This window comes from Cebidichthys violaceus, unplaced genomic scaffold, assembly GCF_023349555.1.
Source record: "Cebidichthys violaceus isolate CVI_PGR_0920_01 unplaced genomic scaffold, fCebVio1.0.p SCAF_2, whole genome shotgun sequence".
Lineage (NCBI taxonomy): Eukaryota > Metazoa > Chordata > Actinopteri > Perciformes > Stichaeidae > Cebidichthys > Cebidichthys violaceus.
In genome coordinates this window covers 14,480,014-14,496,837 of record NW_027176372.1, presented here as the reverse complement: position 1 = coordinate 14,496,837, position 16,824 = coordinate 14,480,014, and the positions used below count along the sequence as shown (strand labels likewise).

The following is a 16,824-nucleotide window of genomic DNA, read 5'->3' as shown; positions in this document are numbered from 1 at the left end:
AGTCCACTCACGCTTTAACACTGCGGGACATCTTGAAGAATAACGTAACCTACAATGCACAAAGTAACCACTAACGTGATTCACAGGCCTGCCACCAGAGGTCGCTGTTTTCCCACACCGGCTCTCTGTCTCCGCAGTGCTGCCCGTCTACGAGGAGTGCGTTTGATTGTTGCAGGGCTCAATGGCGGACAGAGCAGGATAGTCGCGTTAGCACCGAGGACAATAACATCTCGACTGAGTGAATACCCGGCGTGACCCGGTCCGCTGCTGGGTGCAACGTGTGTAACGAGCTCTCTCGTGCACTAACGTTTAGTACAAAGTCGCTGCAGCTGTTTTCTGCTCGTCTTCTAGCATTCTTGAGTTCCCATCCCAAGCGGAGAAGTTACACTGTTCATGGTGGCTCACTAGCTTGCGAGCAAAACCATGGAGGTCTCATTAGAACTGATAGGAAAGCGTCTGCTTTTGCTCCTCGACGACGGCAGGTCTGCGAATGGATCCGAGCCGGAGCAGGCTGCGTGGCTCCGGGGAACGGTGCGGGCAGTGAGTGTCATCGGCCTGCAAGTCCCGGAGGTTAGCGGGGCAGAGGCGACAACAACAACCACCGCTGCTGCAGGGCTGACGGTCAGTGTTTACATACGAGAGAAGCCATTCTGCGTGGATAAACACCTACCAGTGGATACATAGCTTGTATACCACCTCTTAAGTAGGCCTTTAACCCAATTAAACTAATTGCTAACCGTAAACGGTGGTACATTTGCTGGCAGTCAACGTACGCTCGTGCATAGATTAGCAAGCTAACGTTACAAGTTACAGGCAGTGAGGCGAAGCTAAACTCGAGGCCGGGGATTTTCTGGCCTTTGCTTTGTTCGCTTTTTTTTAGCTTGTTAACGAATGTCATTAAGCTCTACCAGTGTTAATTGTAACCTCGTAGCATTACGTTTTAAAGCATCAGATAACCTGACGAACATATATTGACACAAATCGCTGTTTTTTCCCATCGTTAGCTAACGTTAGTTTAGTTAAAGGCCTAACAAGTTCATGTGAGGGTGAACAAGGAATCCCTTCGACTTTACTGTGGGGGTCCAGATTATTAAATGTTCAGTCTAACGCACCTTTGTGTCATCAAATGGAATCTTAGATTAATTAAATTGATCTTCACGAGCTGTTTAGTTAACATTTAGCAGAGTTGATAAAACGCAGAGGGACATTTGGGTGAGATTTGTAAAGATTTGGGGTGTTGGTGGGTGACTTCATAGATAAAATGGACTCTTTTACAACAGAATATTACAATAGCAAGCAATTGCAAAGTAACGTTACTAATCATTTTTGAATCATTTAATATTAACACTTTGAAATATTTAAGGGATAAAATGTACATATAATAAAAATGAGATTTTTCAAAACATAGGTTTATTGGATTATTTAAAATAACCTAGTTTGAAATAATGTAGACTGACAATTACATCAAATCTAATTTGTCCAATTTGTCCTATTGTATGATTATTAAGAAAAGATTACGGAAAATAATCAAAGATGGTTCTTTGAGTTGTTGCAGACGGACCCTTTTTATTTGTTTATAAGTGGACTCAAATAAAAGAATTAAACTTAGATTTTCTCTCTGTAAAATAAGAAGATGCACATGTTGAGAAACAAAACTCTCTCTCTCTCTCTTCTGAGGTGTGCAATAACCAAATATGGATATTTACTGGAGAAACGAGGTCCACCAATGAAGTAAACATTAATATTTTTAATGTTTTTAAACATTGACAAGACAATCAATACAATCATTGTTAGATCTTTGATTTACAGGGATAAAGGGGTTTATCATGTTAAGTGTCCTTCTTTCAGTACTTATTTTTACTATAAAAAAACAAAACAAGGACCAGTGGGACTACACACCTGTTCAGTGAGTTTGAGATTAATTAGATTACCTTGCTGTCTACAGATTGGCTCACCAGTTCTGTGTGGAGAAAAGAGATGTTGTGTATTATGCTTAAATTTAGTTCTCAGATTCCCACAACTCTACAGACACGTGCATCGATCTCAACCACTCGGGCCAGATGCCGGTTTTGTGACCTTACACGAGTTTGATGAATAACCAGCACGACAACTGGAATGTGTAGGGAGAAAAAATAAAAATGCTAAATGCTAAAATTTTAAAGATGTTTTGTTGGGAGTCTTAATTCAGTGTCTGTGAAGTAGATGGCAGTGCAGAGTCTTGGCAGGAAGCTTTTACATGTGTTTTGGTTACAGTTTAGTGTAGGGCTGTGCAATATGGACCACAATTCATACCACAGTATTTTTAGGCTGAATGGGAACACAAACTACCTATATGTTCTCTACAAAGTGGGCTTCAGTTGTAAGTCAAAGCCACATTAGGCGTCACAAGCACTTTTATTATATCACACAGTAAATACAAGGTTTCCTCCCTGTTTGAAAGTATGCAGCTGCATAACATTTAAAGAAGATAAATACAAATACAAAACCGATATTGAATATTAGTAGGCAGACATAATGGAGTATAATCATAAGTTTTCCTCTCCTGCTTAACAAAATACACACTGGGCAAATCACAATTAAAATGTAAACGGATCAAAAACAACAGCAGGGGCTTTTGGAAACGCCGGGGCACCACTGTCGCGATTAATAATTTTTAAAGTACAACAGACAATGGTATGACCTTTATCACTTTATCACTCACTTTTACCAGTGGTGCAACTTCATCACTCAGCAACTTCATCCGTCAGTCAGTCAGTCAGTCAGTCAGTCAGTCAGTCAGTCAGTCAGTTACTCAGTGACAGCACACAGGGGGGCTGAGAGAGAGAGAGAGATATATAATAATGTTTAGGTGTTGGCTGGAGGACATCTTTGACTAATTAAAAGTAAGTTACAGCACTTTTTGTTAAACGATTATTTCAGGTGACAGAATAGAGGCAGACTGGAAATGGGGCAGAGAGAGGCGTGTGACATTCAACTGAGGTCCCACAGCTGGAATCAAACCCGAAACATTGCAATAATGTGACATGCGCTCACCACTAAGCTAACAAGGGGCTCCAGCAGAAGGACTTTTTCTCACAGATGCCACTGCATATTATTAATACAAAATGTCAAAACCAGATGAATAATAATTTAACCAGCAGGTCCAGATGCACAAAAGCCTGCATGACAATGTCATAAAATCAAAACCAAATGTCTGAATTTGGTCAGACTAGAGGCAAAACTGATTCTGAATTTCTGACTAAAGAGAAGAAAAAAATTAAAGTGTTTTCTGCAGTGTTGACTTTGGCTGTTCACAATGTTAATATCTGACATATATTGTCTTCAAATGAAAACTAGAAGAGGTCCTTGACAGCCGAGTATGTTAATAGTGAGCATGTTTGCTCCTTGCTTTAAGTCCTGCTCCAGATGTGAGGTGAGTTGAACAGATTTACATCTGCACACAATGACCCTAATTGACACGACTATTGTGTCGAAAATGTTTGATTAAAAGAAAATATGCAGTTATCTCAAGTTTTATAATTCCTCCTTTTGAATAAGATTAAGTTTTAGTTGTGGAATACTGGACAAGACAATATCTCTCCACCCTTAATTAATATGGAAGTATGGCGTAAGAATATCAGGATATGTGATTCTGTCAATAGTACCAACCCTAGCTCTAAGGCTTATGGTACTTCAAGTCCTTGTAATGTCACCGTCTGTACTGAACTGTTTATTGGACTATCAAAGCACAATACTTCTGTATTGACCGTCACACTTTATAACATCTTTAGGTGTTCGATTCTTCTCTTTAGTAGTCTAGACAAACGTAGAAATATTTAGCGATATCTAATGGAAATCTACAGGGTTTTGCTTTTTACTCATTGTTGAATATTGACCCTGAAAGCTCGAAATTTAAATGTCCATTTATTGGTTAACTTTTACTCCTCCTTTCCTATTCCATCCCTCTTCTTCTTCTTCTTCTTCTTCTTCTACCAAAGCAAGTGGGTAGTTGGCGAGTCCATTGCATAGACGGTGTCAATCAAAACCATTCCCACCCGGACTGATAAAAGCCCAGTCTGTCTCTCGCAGCGTTCTCTGTTAAATAAAGCAGCTGTTGTCAATAGCTCAGATATTTCTGTGGTGTTTTTATTTCACTCAAGGAGCCCACAATATAATAGACCTCTGCTGTGGACTTAACAACCGTGACAAATAGGTGTCATGATGTCTTCAGTGAGTGTGATAAAAGTCAATAGTACAAATCACACACTCACACATTTCATGAGAATAGGGAGCCCAGCTGTTGTCAAGTTTACTTTGTAGTAGTTCATTTAGATTTTGAAACCTGGGATAAGGAATGTCATTTTTAAGATATGAAATACAATCCAGGAAGTGAAGTTTGAGGAACAGATTACTGGGCTAAGATGTATCAGATGCCACAACGCTGCACAGAGGTGTGTAATGATCACAGACAGGATGGCCAGTGCAGCGTCTGCCGGGATCACGCAGAAGATGAACCAGATTCAACTTTTTTGCCAGACAACCCTGCATTGTTTTGCCTCTGCTGGCACCCCAGCTGCGCTGATGAACTGGCTCCATTCAGATGAATGAGAGGGCGGTGTTTTTCTCTCAGGGGTACTGTCGCGTGAACGCGTCCCAACCTCACAACTGCTCTATGGGGCTCCTCAGTGGCACGCACTGCCAATGAGTTTGTGGTTGTTCTTGGCATCTTGCGTGTGTCTGTCAGAGTAAATTGTTTCAAAGGGCAATCATTCTAAACTACCCGGGATAAAATAATAGTAAATAATACCATAAACTCAGACGTTTGTAACTAACTGTGACTAACTCCAATCCATTCAACTGGAGGCTCCCTGGTGTGTACTTATCATCATAATAATAAGAAGAAATACAAGAGCTGAATATACGATTTCATATACTTTAAATCAGCAAAAGTGCACTCATGGTCTGTGTTTGATACCATCACCTGAATGTTTCCCTTTTGAAGGCTGTGTCTTTCATTTTAAGCCAATTAATCATCAACTCTTTCTTTTCAACCAAAGTATCTAGATAACTAATGATTGACGGGCATTCCTGTGATCCTTCCAGGTGGTCTGTTCATGGGAGTCACATTCTAGTTCTATGCAAAATGAAGTGTGTTATCCAACTCTTGCTTTAACAGTAAACAGGTCCCTCTGACTTGCATTAAATGTGCACAAGACGAATATCATCATTGTACCAGTGACGCTCAAACTTGCTGTAGATATGGCCAGATTCTGTCATACAAACAAAATGGCATAAAGAACACTGACTTTTTTTTAAACGTAGTTTATTAGTATGGGACTGTATTATCGCGGTTATAAATGGTCTCTTAAAGGGGTTGCTGGTACACCAGGCATTGAGTTGTAGTTGACTAAATTTAGTGAAAGTCTCCAAGGAGCTCTTGGCCGCTGAAGAGGCTGTTTGGCTGTCTGCGCTGGCAGATGATAGCTTGCCAGTCCATTTGCAGTAATTCTGTTTTTGTTATGTTACTTGCACATATTTCCACTGTTTTCATTGTATACTGCATTTGAAATGAATTAGATTTGCCAAAGTTGCAGTTACTACAGTCCTTATGTTTATGTTGTGCTTCTTTCTGTTTTTCCAACCCCAGGTATTTGTGGAGTTTGAAAACGCTCTGCAGCGCTGTTCCTGGGTGCAGGTGTTTGACAAGGGGGTGAAAGCCGTGTTGGTGGAAGACTCTATTGTTTGGGCCAGTCGAAGTGATGGGAATACCGGGACCGCTGGAGCTCCGGCATCGTCCACAGCCTGGCCCGCTCTGGTGAGTCGAATCTTCAAACAATCGGAATAAGCTTCAGAACAAGGACAACCAAATAGACTCAAGAGATTTTTGCACCTGTGGCACAGGTTAGCTATATTGTGTGCGCATGTAATCATGGGAGACAACACATGTAATCTGATATCTTAACTAAACCCTGATATACTGCCCAGGCCCAACCTCCCCACTCAGGCTTTTCTTAAATCCAGAGTCACTCCAGTTCAGCCTCCAGCTTGAATGGTTGAATGGACGTTTGGCTGTCCTTCTGCTCTAGTTTATGTCTGAAGTCAGTTACTGTGTTCATGTGGGTATTATGACTGGAAACACAGGAATCAGATATGACTCACTGTAACATGACTAAAAAAGTGCAAGGCATGAGGAGCTTGGCTGTAAACATAGCCGATATGTTTTGAATTACATTTAGAAAATCCACTAATTTGCATTATTTTGAGGTGTAAGAACGTAATTTTCCTGCTGCTCTGTTGACTTGAATTGAATACAAATATCAAGTATTTTCCCACAGAGTCTCATCATTTCCTGTTGTTTCCTCAGGCCTACCGCTCCTTGGTGGACAGAGTGGGTTTGGGATCGTTGGTTCCTGTGGAGTATTTTGGAAACAAGAATTTTGAGTTCCTACCTGATAACAAAACTGTCCAGAGGTTTGAGGTATGTACTTTTATGTTACAGTATGTTACACGTTTTTACTGCTAGAACTATTAGTTTATAAACTAGGTTGTTGTCAGTTTGTTGATGGATAAAGCTCAAAAAAAACATCTCTGGTTCAGCATCTCAGATTTCTTTGTTATTTTCTGTTTCATATTGAAATTGGAATACATCTGTTTTTTTATTTTGTATTATCAGACAGAATAAACAATTTATTGGACAGGACATTTGTTATTACTTTTGCCTTTTTAAAAAATACATTTTATACCAATAAAATAAAATACAGCATCAACTGTTAGTTGCAGCGCTGGTGTTTTTCCTGTAGTATTCTCGTGTGAAGTTTCACATTGTTGCTGTGCCACTATCATATCTCAGCGTGGTTTGTGTCCTTGTGCAGGTTGATAAAGACATAAGACACCCTTTGCTGCTGGAGCAGCCCTCAGTGCAAGCGGCCATCTCCAGCTGGCGTGCTGACTTTGAGCTGCAGGAGATCTTCAGGAAGGGTAAGACTCAACCTTCACCAAGTCTTATGTTGTTTTCATGTGGTGTCGTGTCCTAACAATGTTTCACATATTTCTTCATATTTTTATCTGGACTTGGGATTAATGTTCATTAGAACATGCAAAGATAGCTAATTATTTTATTAGCTTGATAACAGATAATCAGCTAGCATTATAATGGCCATCTAATGTCGCAGTAGCAACTTGATAGAAAGACTTTGAATTTTTTGAGTCTTGTGTTATTGTTGACTTGTTATGTAAGGTGTTTTGTTTGAATCTGCCAGAATGTAACTCTCTACTGTTCCCCCTGTTCCTGCCCTCAGGTTCATACACTATTCAAGGACGCAGGGTTCGCGTGTACCAGCCAGAGTTTGAGGAATGCTGGGCTTCAGGGCTGGTCTCACAGCACGACCCTATCTCACACATCATGGAGATTACAATAGATAAGGTAAAAAGTCTTATGTTAAAAGTCGAGTTGGGATGCAAATTGTATCAGATAAGTTTGATTGAAATCGCTATATTCCCTCACCTTCTTTCAACCACTTCCTATACCCATTAGCTACCATATAGTCCCCCAGTTATAGTGTGAAAGGATGCTGCTTGATTACCATCTTTTTTTTGCTGTAGGGTGAAAATCAGATGGTAGATCCTCGCGTGATACATGTCATGCTGGCAGAGGAGGTAAGGCTGTCATATTATCTATCTATACTGTATAAGTGGTTGCCCTGAATTGTACTCTCAATACATTTTACCTTGTATTACTCCATAGTATATTTTGTTAAAGCTGGTTAAGTATTTTGAGCTTTAGACAGACCTCCTTTAAAAAAAAAAAATGTATTAACAGAATTCCTTCTTGCACTACCCTTTTAGCTTGGTAAGAATGGCCGGCGAAGGAAGGACAGTGAAACAATGAAGGGTGACAGTGGACGCAGACGTAGGACTGCCTCCGAAGGCGATGATGACTTGAACTTGAAACGTTTCAAAGGAGCAGGAGATGCGGGAGCTGATGGGCAAAACTGCGGCGATTCCAACAAAATGCCAGCAGAAGGGTTGGGGATCTGGGGAGGAGACTCTGCGGAAAGAGTCAGCAGCACAACCAAAAACGGAAGCTCCTCAGAAGGAACCTTTGCTCAGGGCAGAGTGTCGTCCCCAAACACCAACTCCTCACTCCAGATGGACCAATCCAGCGCTGCTCCTCGTCATCCTGCCCATGTCAAAGAAAATGGGCGTTCACTCTCCACACAAGGAGCAGCAGATTCCACCACAGCAGTTACTCACACCCCCACCCCTCCCCCCCTCAAACCAGCCCCCTCTCCCTTCTCCACCACATCGTTCCCCTCACTCGGCCAGATGCCGAGCCTGGTCCCTGGCGCTCCGGCCCCCAAGGCCTCCCCATCCCCCCAGCCAGACCGAGAGGAGGCCTCCCAATCAGCCTATTCCAAAACGGCTGCTCTTGTTTCCCCGGGGCCCGTTACCATTTCTTGGTCGCATGACAGCGGCCCTAGTGTGGCCCTTTCTGCGTCTGTGGGTTTCAGTCCTAAAGCCCCCTCCTGGGGAAGCCAGACTGAGGTAAGACGATCCGTATGATCAGTACCATTATACGTTGCCTTTGTAAGTCAACACAGTTTTGTTTCTGTTATTAATATCATGTTACTGTACCACATTGTTTTGTTTCCCAGGGCTCCAAAACGGCATCAGGCTTTTGTTTGCCCCAGACTGTGGCCACTGCTTCTGTATTTGGAGACGTTACCTCTCAGACCAACGGAGCTCCGACCACTACCACTGCCTCCCAGGACGCTCCCCGGCCCTTTGGCTTTGGCTTCGGCAGAGCAAAGAACGAGACTCAATCCCAACAAGACCAAAACTTGTTTTTCCAGTGCATGACCCAGAATTCTGGATCCAGCCCAAGCCTAGCTGCTGGTCCGACCCAGTCCAAGGACACCAATTACTTCACCGCAGTGTCTGAAAGCTTGAGTAAAGAGCCCCCGAGCCTTTTCAAGTCTGCAACCTCCACTGAAGGGCTGAAAAAGCCTGAGCAGCCCAAAGTGCCTGAGACCCATTCATCTGGAAATGGTGTGCTCAACAAATCCTCATTGGCCTTCCAGGGCATGGGTGGCTCTGCAGGAGGAAGAGGTTCTGGTCTAAGTATCGGTGGTCTGACTGGGGCTGCTGGAGCTCCTCTAAGTACTTCTAAGAAGAGCAGTAATAATGGGACTTCTGTGGGGGGCTTAGGGCTGCAATCTGGTTTTAATACCTCAGATAACCACCAGAACCTTTTCCTGCAGGCCTCCAAAGAGCCTGCTAATCCATTTCTGGCATATGGGGACAAAACCTCACACACATCCTTTGCTGGCCTCACTGGGGCTGAGCCACAGACCCTTGGTCCTGCCTCAGACAGCAAGCCTAACCTTTTCACTATGGCAGAGCCACCTAAGGGGATTCTGTCTTCCTCTTTCCCAGTACTCTCAGCAGCTGCTTCACCCAGCTCTTCCTCCTCTCCAGCACCGACCTCATCACAGAGGCCACAGAGTGAAGGGACTGTGACAAAGGAGGAGCTAGAGGCTGGGGAAATGCCTACGTCCACCTCAGGCTGCCCCATGTTTGGAAGCACTGGCCCCGGTGGAATGGAGGAGGTCCCCGTGTCTTTTGACCAGAGTCAGTCTCAGAAGTTTAGCCTGGAGGAAAGAGGCCAATCGTCAAAACGTGACTCTGACTCCAGCAGCAACAGTGACCTGTCAGACCTGAGTGAGAATGAAGAGGGCCCCGAGAAAGGCCAGATCCCTGGAGGACCACTTCACCCTGCCAAGGACGGGGCAATGTTGCAGAAAACTAAAATCCAAGGGGCTGCCAAAAGTCGTCCACGTAACAAGCCTTTCAAAGGTAAATCTTGTCCCCTCTTTCTCGTTTGCGGTGACAAGTTGAGCAATATAATTAACACTAATTTGTCTTCTCCAGTGGGCCAGTCGGTACTAAAAGACCAGAGCAAAGTGCGTCGCCTGAAGCAGTCTGGTGAGTCCTTTCTCCAGGATGGCTCCTGCATCAATGTGGCCCCTCACTTGCACAAGTGCCGCGAGTGCCGCCTGGAGCGCTACCGTAAATATCGTACCACAGGCGAAGATAGTGATGATGACCACGACCCAAATGTGTCCTGTCGGTTCTTCCACTTCAGAAGGTACACATGCTGCTCAATGTCTTTCTTTATGTATTTGAGCTTCATAGACAAAGTCATAGAGAGTTATCAGAACAGAGGAAGCAACTGAATTAACCTTTTTTTTTTTTTATTATACCCATGACCAGGTTGGCCTTCACTCGTAAAGGTATACTGCGTGTGGAGGGCTTCCTGAGTCCTCAGCAGAGCGATTCCATGGCCATGGGTCTGTGGCTACCTGCACCAGCTGTCCTAGAGGGCCTGGACCTCGATACTTCCAAGTACATCCTGGCCAATGTGGGAGACCAGTTCTGTCAGTTGGTCATGTCCGAAAAGGAGGCCATGATGATGGTGGAACCTCACCGTGAGTACAAAGACATGATTTTATTCACTTTTACTGGTTTATCTTGTCCTACATTTGTGCTCATCACTCACCCTGTTTTTTGGTCTGTCCTTCAGAGAAAGTGGCGTGGAAACGTGCCGTGCGAGGTGTCAGAGAAATGTGTGACGTGTGTGAGACCACCCTGTTCAACATTCACTGGGTGTGTCGCAAGTGTGGCTTTGGAGTGTGTCTGGACTGCTATCGGCTCCGCAGGAACAGGCCACGGGAGGGTGAGTCCAGTTGTTACCAGTTCACTACAGTTGAACTTGTTTATTTCATTGCATATTTTTGTATTCAAATAATACAAACAAGTGATGATAGGGTTACTACTTTGTGAGAGGTTGAGTGTTATTATGGTTGTTATGTTCTTTGTTTCAGATGTCGATGAAGGTCCAGAGGATGAGGTTTTCTCTTGGTTGAAGTGTGCCAAAGGTCAACCCCACGAGCCACAGAACCTTATGCCTACTCAGATTATACCTGGGACAGGTAACATGTACATTATGATTAAATCATAAATCTATCAATCCCCACCTCACCGGCATCAAGTAATTGGATATGATCTTGTATTGGTACAGTGAGAGTTGTAATGATTGATTTTATTGCCTTTCTCCTTTAGCTCTTTACAACATAGGTGACATGGTGCACTCAGCGAGAGGCAAGTGGGGTATTAAGGCTAATTGTCCCTGTACCAGTCGACACACTAAGCCTCTAGTACGCCCTAGTGCCCCCAATGGGATTTCACAGGTACTGTTGTGTCACATCATATATATTTTTTTTTTAGTTCTCCATTTCTGCATTGTGAAAAGTGATAAACTTGAAGGCTCTTATGTCTGGTTGTGCTCGTCTCAGCAGTCTACATCAGGTGGTAGTGGAATCCTCGCAGGTGCAGCTCCTGGTATCGGCACCACCCCAAAATCAGAAGGAGAAACATCAGCCATCAAAACAGAAACTACGCAAACAGCAGCGCCATCAGACAGTGGGGGAGGAGAAAGCGTGGGCGGTGTCAGTAACTCAACCAGTGGTACGTCCTCCCCCTGTAACATCACTCAGTCCTCCGCCAAGGAGTCCCGCTCATCAGGAGAGGGCAACAGCTCGGCTCTGCACTGGCTGGCAGACTTGGCCACACAGAAGGCCAAGGATGACACCAAGGGTAAGTAGGAAAGAGGAAACACTGAGTCCGTGTAATCTGAGTGCATGAAAAATAAAGTCTAAATCAATATTAAAGTTGAAGTTACATCACCATCCTCTCGCCATCTTCTTCCAGAATCCGGTTCACTTCGCTCCATGATGAGTCGAGACAGCCGGCCTCCCTTTGGCCTGGACTCACTCAGTGCCCTGTCAAAGCCGTCTGCTTCCAGTCCTAAGCTATTCAACAGTCTGTTACTGGGCTCCAGCATGGCCCAGTCCAAACCAGAGGGGTCCAGTCTCCGGGATCTGCTCAACTCTGGACCGGGCAAACTCCCCCAGGGGCCCGGAGAGAGTGGGGTGCCATTCCCCTCTGTCTTTACCTCAGCAGGGGTACGTAGAAAGCTCATGTATTTTTATGAAGTTAGTTTTATTTGTCAGTTACTGGTGTAGTAATGAAGCAGAGCATTCACTTTGACAATGCCATGGTTTAAAAAACACTAAACAACACTCATTTTCTAAAAATTACGAGGCTTTACTTAAAGGTATTTACCTGAAAGTACAAATACATAGCTGAGTAATAAAACATCTCTATTGTTTCTGTCAGAGTGACAAGCTGAAGAGCAGCCTCCCAAACTTCCTGGATCACATTATCGCCTCAGTTGTGGAGACCAAGAAGGCAGAAGGCCGTCGGACCGGGGCGTCTGAGGGAGGCGAGCTTGGTGTTCTGGGTGGCCGCAAAGACGGAGTAATGGGCCTCAGTGTTTTGGAACCACATACCTCACACTCCTGGCTCTGTGACGGACGACTCCTCTGCCTACAGGATCCCAGCAACAGCAACAACTGGAAGATCTTCAGAGAGTGCTGGAAGCAGGGACAAGTAAGATCAGAGGCCTCTGTGGCAGCCACAGGATGGAGCTAAACAAGAAAGATGGCTGTTTGAGATACACGGGTTGAGACTTAACTGTCATCTGTCGAATCTCTTTCTCTTTTGTGTCCAGCCCGTGTTGGTGTCGGGGATACATAAGCGCCTGAAAGGTGATTTGTGGCGGCCCGATGCCTTCAGTAGGGAGTTTGGAGACCAGGATGTAGATCTGGTCAACTGTAGAAACTGTGCCATCATCTCTGATGTGAAGGTGCGAGACTTCTGGGACGGCTTCGAGATCATCTCTAGTGAGTGCACAAACTATTTATCTTAAATTCTTCTTATTTGTTGTTGGATTGATTAATTGATGTGCGTGGCACTGTGCTATTTTAGCTCGAGTTTCTTTTAAGACATTTCAGCTAATGTGTTTTTCTGTGAATGCAGAGCGACTGCAAGACAGTGAGGGTCAGCCCATGGTGTTGAAACTAAAGGATTGGCCGCCAGGTGAAGACTTCAGGGACATGATGCCCACACGGTGAGGGACCCAGAAATATGTTGCCGATGTTGTACTTCCATAAGCTTGTTAAAATGTGAAATAGCCACCATCATTTGTTCATGTTTCTTTAAGGAATGTTTGAAAAAAGATTACATTTCTTTTAACCAGTTAAGAAAGATTGCTTTTACTTTATTTTTCTCGTTTGTGTTGTTTTAATATCCTTTCATACTTGTTCCAGGTTTGACGATCTGATGGATAACCTCCCTTTGCCCGAGTACACAAAAAGAGACGGTCGTTTAAACCTCGCTGCCCGTCTGCCCAACTTCTTTGTGCGTCCTGACCTCGGACCTAAGATGTACAACGCCTATGGTGAGAAGATTGGCTCAGTCCCTCTGAACGCCTTGTTTCTTTCTCCCCCTTCCTCTATTATATATCTATTATATATATACTGTATCATCTTCTCTCTCTCACTCCCTCATTGCCTTGCTTTCCCTCAGGCTTAACCTCGTCTGAAGACAGGAAAGTAGGAACCACTAATCTCCATCTGGATGTCTCTGATGCCGTCAACGTCATGGTCTATGTTGGTATCCCTCAAATAGAGGGAGACCCAGGGCAAGGTCAGTGGCGTTAAACTCTCACTTTGTCCTCCTCTCTTTGTCTGGTTTTGCATTACATGTCAATGTTTTCTTTTTCCATACCAAATCCAAGACACTGAAAAGACCCTTCACTGGGTCTCACTCATTTACTTTATGGCAACGTTTCTCTTTCTCAGAGGCAGATATCAATGGACGCAAAGGTCTGTAGACTTTCACTTGTATCACTTCAGTAGCATGCCCTTCTTTTTGACTAACTCCCCTTCTTCACTGCTCCACCCCATCCTTCTGTTATTATCTGTGCTGTAGGGGCCAGAGCACTGGGACCCCTCTGTTGGTTTCTACTGTGGCATGTTTTGTAAATTTCTATGTAAAAGCTTTATTAACAACTTCAGTGAGTAATGGACGGCAATGACATTTCTGTTGTTGCTCTTTGGAGATCCTGAGTTTCTTCTTCTTTGTAGAGTTCAGGGTTGGGTGAAACATTGTGTACTTCTGTGGTCCAGCTAATATAGCATCAGAAAATCCACAAATTGACATTAAGTTTACACACAATTTCATGTAATTTATGGAATTATCTTTCCTTTTGATGAGCTGTGCTCTGGTCCTTACATGATGGGAGAAAAGTTTCAATGAAGGGCATCTAGAGTTAGCATCCCTCTTCCCTTCACACAGTGACACTAGCACACACCCAAAAGTATGACCATGTCTGTGAAAGAGTCATTTGTGACTGACTAGATAATAATAAATGCAATACACATACATTAACATATGTTACCTCACTGGCCACCTAGCTGAATGCATACACATGGTTAGGTAGCAAAGAGAAACACCTTTGAGCAGGTGAAAGGCAAAGGTGCACCGAAGCAATAACTCATAAATGCGCACTGTAAATGAGGGGTCGGTATATTTTCAGGCAGTACAGTGAGCTGCTCCCTACGATTAACCTGACGCTGTGGATGTGAACATGTCAGTAAATGTGATTGCGTAGTCTGTGACTTCCTTTTCTTTGCCCCAGTGGTTCTCAGCTGGTCTAGCCACATGATCCACATTTGTCTTAAGTCACAAGCAGACACCATTGAAAATTTGAACCATTTTAATCGGCTTCTTAAACTGACTAATTTACAGTTCTTCCATGCACTAGAAACATTAGTCCTCTTATGGCATTTTATGTTTTGCCAAATGCTGTATTAACTGCTTGTGATGTTTGTGTCACGTCAGCCACACGATGCAGCTAAAAACAGTATTTTAAGAGAACAATCTTGCAGTTTACTTATAATGGACCTGCAACCTAATACTGAGTCATGAGCCACCAGTTGTGAACTACAGCTCTTTGCCATTTTATCAAACGGTATGATGGGTGTACATAAATTCAGCTGTTTTAAGAATTACGCTGTGAAAAATTAGAAATTCAGATTAGTTTACCAGTCACTGAGGCATGATACGTTTAGTCAAAACATCAGCAATCACAGCTCCAAAACCTAATTAACAAAAAGGATTGTCATCATAAAAACATGGCTGATGATCCTCTGGTGCCGTGTGTGTGTGTGTGTGTGTGTGTGTGTGTGTGTGTGTGTGTGTGTGTGTGTGTGTGTGTGTGTGTGTGTGTGTGTGTGTGTGTGTGTGTGTGTGTGTGTGTGTGTGTGTGTGTGTGTGTGTGTGTGTGATGTTTGGTCCTTCAGAGGTTATGACCACTATAGAGGAGGGCGATGTGGATGAAATGACGAAGAGACGGGTGTACGAGGCAAAGGAGAAACCTGGAGCTCTCTGGCACATCTACGCTGCCAAGGATGCTGAGAAGATCAGAGAACTTCTCCGCAAGGTAGACTACATACAGTCTATAAATCTGTGTTTATCTGAATCCCTGGTTTTCCCTCCACTACATCCTCGTTTATGATACTAAGATATCATCAGCTGGTTAGCAACAACAACCGAAGCTTATTCGTGTGGTTGTGATTAATCGTGGATTATCTGTGTCAGGTGGGAGAGGAGCAGGGTCAAGAGAACCCTCCAGACCACGACCCCATTCATGACCAGAGCTGGTACCTGGACCAGGTGCTCCGCCGCAGGCTCTATGAAGAATATGGCGTGCAGGGATGGGCCATTGTGCAGTTCTTAGGAGATGCTGTGTTTATCCCCGCTGGAGCTCCACACCAGGTCAGACATGTTTGTGTTATATTCAGGAAGCTTGCTATTGATATCCTTTTTATTTAGAGGATTCAAGACGCATAATTATCTTGTTTCATTAACGTACTTGTTAATTTTCTGCTCTTCCCCTCTAGGTTCACAACCTGTACAGCTGTATCAAGGTGGCAGAGGACTTTGTGTCTCCTGAGCATGTAAAGCACTGTTTCAGACTGACCCAGGAGTTCAGACACCTGTCCACGACTCATACAAACCACGAAGACAAGCTACAGGTCGGTGTGCTTTTCTCTCATGTAGTTCTTCACTGTCCAACTTTAATGCATTCAACCAGCTAGAGAATGTTAAAAAAGTATGCCTCTGTTTATGTAATCTGTTGGTTTGATTGACAAGAGAAGTGATTCATTCAGACTAGGTTTATGAGTTGCTTAGAGTGATTTAATTAAAGTGTGAATTGACAGAAATCAATATAAAACTGATTTAATTTATATAATACTGACGCATGAATGTGGGGAAATGAAAAGAAGCCCTAGTCAGTGTGAGGCAGAGTTGTTTCCATGCCATTGTTTTAACAGACTTTTCCTGTTCTTTTTTTCCTCAGGTGAAGAACATCATCTATCATGCAGTGAAGGACGCTGTTGGGACACTGAAGGCCCATGAACCTAAACTAGCACGCCCTTAGTTCCTCACTTACTGTAATCCCAAAATAACCAGCCTCTGACAACCACTCCACGACGTACACACACAATATACATGAAATACCTACACACACAAGTACACGCTGCAGAGTGCAGAGTACAACGATAGTGTGTTAGTTCTTTTGGGGCAGTGAAGGTTTGGGGAAAGAGAACATTTGATTTGGGGGGGGGGGGGATTAGACGGGGGAGGGGCTAATCAGCGCTTTGATGAAGGAAGTCCTTTATCGCTGTTACACAGTATGCTCAGACATGTCTAGTTGTTTTCCAATTATAATTTTTTTTTTTTGGATTAACTCTGTATTTAAGGTCAGTGTGTTTGTTCTGTTGTTTTCATTGTAAATGTAAGATGTGCGAGTTAAGGAGGTAAACGCTGACTTGCCTCTGGAGCAGAGGTTCAGCTTCCATGTAAGTGACTGACAAA

At 43.7% G+C, this 16,824-nt stretch overlaps 1 protein-coding gene across 3 annotated transcripts; it reads left to right on the top strand.

The window, feature by feature from the left end:
• The first annotated feature begins 166 nt into the window (after positions 1-166).
• On the top strand, positions 167-16,563 carry kdm3b (lysine (K)-specific demethylase 3B). 3 transcript variants are annotated; one of them, XM_068714620.1, is made up of 25 exons: positions 167-621; positions 5,627-5,794; positions 6,344-6,457; positions 6,852-6,957; positions 7,278-7,402; positions 7,582-7,635; positions 7,825-8,523; positions 8,634-9,834; positions 9,910-10,126; positions 10,252-10,466; positions 10,562-10,714; positions 10,863-10,970; positions 11,101-11,228; positions 11,337-11,634; positions 11,749-12,002; positions 12,217-12,489; positions 12,611-12,782; positions 12,919-13,009; positions 13,209-13,339; positions 13,468-13,587; positions 13,743-13,766; positions 15,246-15,385; positions 15,544-15,720; positions 15,846-15,980; positions 16,307-16,563. In XM_068714620.1, the coding sequence occupies exons 1-25, from the start codon at positions 424-426 to the stop codon at positions 16,385-16,387; spliced, it is 5,382 nt and encodes a 1,793-aa protein (XP_068570721.1). In that variant the 5' UTR covers positions 167-423; the 3' UTR covers positions 16,388-16,563. The 3 variants fall into 3 exon arrangements, with proteins under 3 accessions (XP_068570721.1, XP_068570719.1, XP_068570722.1); XM_068714618.1 differs by having other exon boundaries at positions 11,334-11,634; XM_068714621.1 differs by lacking the exon at positions 13,743-13,766 and having other exon boundaries at positions 11,334-11,634.
• The last annotated feature ends 261 nt before the right edge of the window (positions 16,564-16,824 follow it).

Coding starts and splice junctions, on each gene's coding strand:
- kdm3b (XM_068714618.1), top strand. CDS start 424: ATGGAGGTCTCATTAGAACTGATAGGAAAGCGTCTGCTTTTGCTCCTC. Junction 7,403..7,581: donor TGGAGATTACAATAGATAAG/GTAAAAAGTCTT, acceptor TTTTTGCTGTAG/GGTGAAAATCAGATGGTAGA. Junction 12,783..12,918: donor CGGCTTCGAGATCATCTCTA/GTGAGTGCACAA, acceptor CTGTGAATGCAG/AGCGACTGCAAGACAGTGAG.